The 2,285-nt window shown below is 46.6% G+C and overlaps 1 protein-coding gene across 1 annotated transcript in view; it reads right to left on the bottom strand.

Moving 5' to 3' along the window:
* LOC122129923 (laminin subunit gamma-3-like) overlaps positions 1 to 1,753 on the bottom strand; it is an 85,910-nt gene extending 84,157 nt beyond the window's left edge. The window contains 2 exon segments of the mRNA XM_042704651.1: positions 692 to 767; positions 769 to 1,753. Coding sequence (XP_042560585.1) covers positions 692 to 767; positions 769 to 1,065 — 373 coding nt within the window. The 5' untranslated portion in view covers positions 1,066 to 1,753.
* Between the last annotated feature and the right edge of the window lie 532 nt (positions 1,754 to 2,285).

The raw sequence follows: 2,285 nt of genomic DNA on the forward strand, positions 1-2,285 counted from the left end.
ATAACTCTATGGGTTGTAAGAGGCCACAGATGTGTTATATAGTATCTTATATATAGGCCATCCTCCATAGTTCACACCAGTCAATGATTCTGAGAAGTACATGGATGCTTGCAAAAACGAAGGCAGTGGATGATACAAGCTGCATTCATCATTTCATCAGAGACTGAAAGAGAGCTAGAGACAGGGAGCCATCCATTAGGAACTACATGCCTCCATAACAGCACCTCTTCTCAAAATCTGTCTACAGTCATTTCATCTTAGACTGATAAAGAAGGGGATGAGGCAGACACACATAATAGACCATCCATTAAGAAGTAGATGGCTTCACAACAGTGCCTTTTATCTGACACAAAACATATTTGGATGAGATGTTACACAGATTACAGAAATATCTTTCCCAGTGTCAGCTGTTATATAAGTCTTCATTTCATCATGTCAAAGGCTCGCTGCTGAATGGGCTTTAAGATACAGCACCACAGACACTGGGCAAGACTGCGAACGTCAATGTAAAGAGTGAGATGGCTGATGAACTCAGCTGAATCAGGGTCGTATGTCATGTTCTACTAACCAGGAAGCCCCTCTGCTCAGGTGAGGTGTGATATGGCCGAGAGAAGGGGGGAAACCTAGGTGAAGCGTGAGCGTTGGGGGGGGGTCCTTACCTACATGAAGCATGAGGAGGGGGAATCCTTACCTAGATGAAGCGTGAGGTTGACGGAGTTGGGGTGCTGCACCCCGTAGAACATGGACTGGCTCTGCCACCAGCTGGGGCTCCTCGTCGCTATGGAAATCCGTCAGGTAGGTGGCATTGTGATGTCGCGCAGGGTCTGACATGTTGCAGTTGTGACAGAACCGCGTGGAACCCGTCTGCATGCAGTAGTCCTCGGGCGGGGAACCGCACGTGTTAGACGCCATGATGGTGCGGTTGAAGGCAGCATTCTCAAACTTAGGCATGCAGCGACTCGGTAGGCCCTCGTCGTCATAGCAGGCGTCCATGGCTGCCATGGCGACAAGTGGACATGAGGAGAACAAGAGGAGGAGAAAAGAAGAGGACCGGCGAGAATCCATCCCTAAGCTATAAATAAACTACTAAACACAGACACACACACTCAAACACAAGATATATACAAAGCACTCTAATTAATCTGCTTGCACAAAGTACAGACTTTCACACAATATTGGAGTGATCAAGTGCAACAAAATTGCAAGCAGAAACCCCCCCCCCCAACTCACACTCTCAGACAGTTACTCTGAAGAATATGGCAAGGCCTAGGGTGCCCTTTGATGATACCTGCACAGAATGCTTTCTACAAGAGATGCAGCCGATCTTGACCAGTTTTAGCACACACACACCCATATCCACACAGTCATATCCAGTCCCACAAATACAGTCAAACAAACAATCCCAACTTCAAAGCTACTTCAGAGGAACACAAAGACTTGTAAAACACATTCCCCACAAGACAAGACTCAAGAACTGATGCAACACCAGTCTAGACAAGAGAACACACCGCTTATAAGACATAAGCAGTCACACTCACACACACACACAGACACACACTAATGCAAGAGCAAAATATTCTGATCTTTCCCTTTGAACAACTTTCACGTTTGCTCTCTTTCTCTCTTCGTTTGTCTCTCCCTCTCCCTTTGTCCTCCTCTTCTTGTCTTGCTCGTCTCTTTGTAGTCCAAGAACATGTGTCGTCCCTGTGAGGACCGAAGTTGCAGTGGGACTCAGCCCTGTCTGGGGTAGAAGGATATCAGAGGGAGGAACCAGGGAAGAGGGGGAGAGGAAGAGAGGGAGGGAAAGACAGAGGGAGGGAGGGGAAGAGGAAGGGAGAAAGAGAGGGAGGGATAGAAGCCAGGCCCCAGTTTGAGGGCCACATGGGGGTACTGCTAAGGTGTGGGGGTGACAGAGAGGCTCCCTCTGCTGGAGGAAGGAGGACCTGTCATTCAGAAAACCACTGGGTGGATTACCAAGGGTTCAACAATGAAATGTCTGCTGAACTGACTGTTGTTCAAATAAAATAATGCCCACTTGACCATCAATAACAATAACCATAATAGGTCTGTAATGAAATTGCTGTATGGTTTTTAGTTTGTAGGTTGACCAGAATGCAATGGATGGACTGCCAAGATAGTTCAAAGGTATTTGTGAGGTCAAATGTCTTTACCTCAGAACCTGTATTACTTCATAGCTTCAATGAGACAGGTCTTTGTATTCATGAAACTTTCCGTTTCATGAGTGATGATAATGTTGAGTGTTTTCCATAGTCGAACTGGGTTAA

This window comes from Clupea harengus, unplaced genomic scaffold, assembly GCF_900700415.2.
Source record: "Clupea harengus unplaced genomic scaffold, Ch_v2.0.2, whole genome shotgun sequence".
In the NCBI taxonomy this organism is placed as follows: domain Eukaryota; kingdom Metazoa; phylum Chordata; class Actinopteri; order Clupeiformes; family Clupeidae; genus Clupea; species Clupea harengus.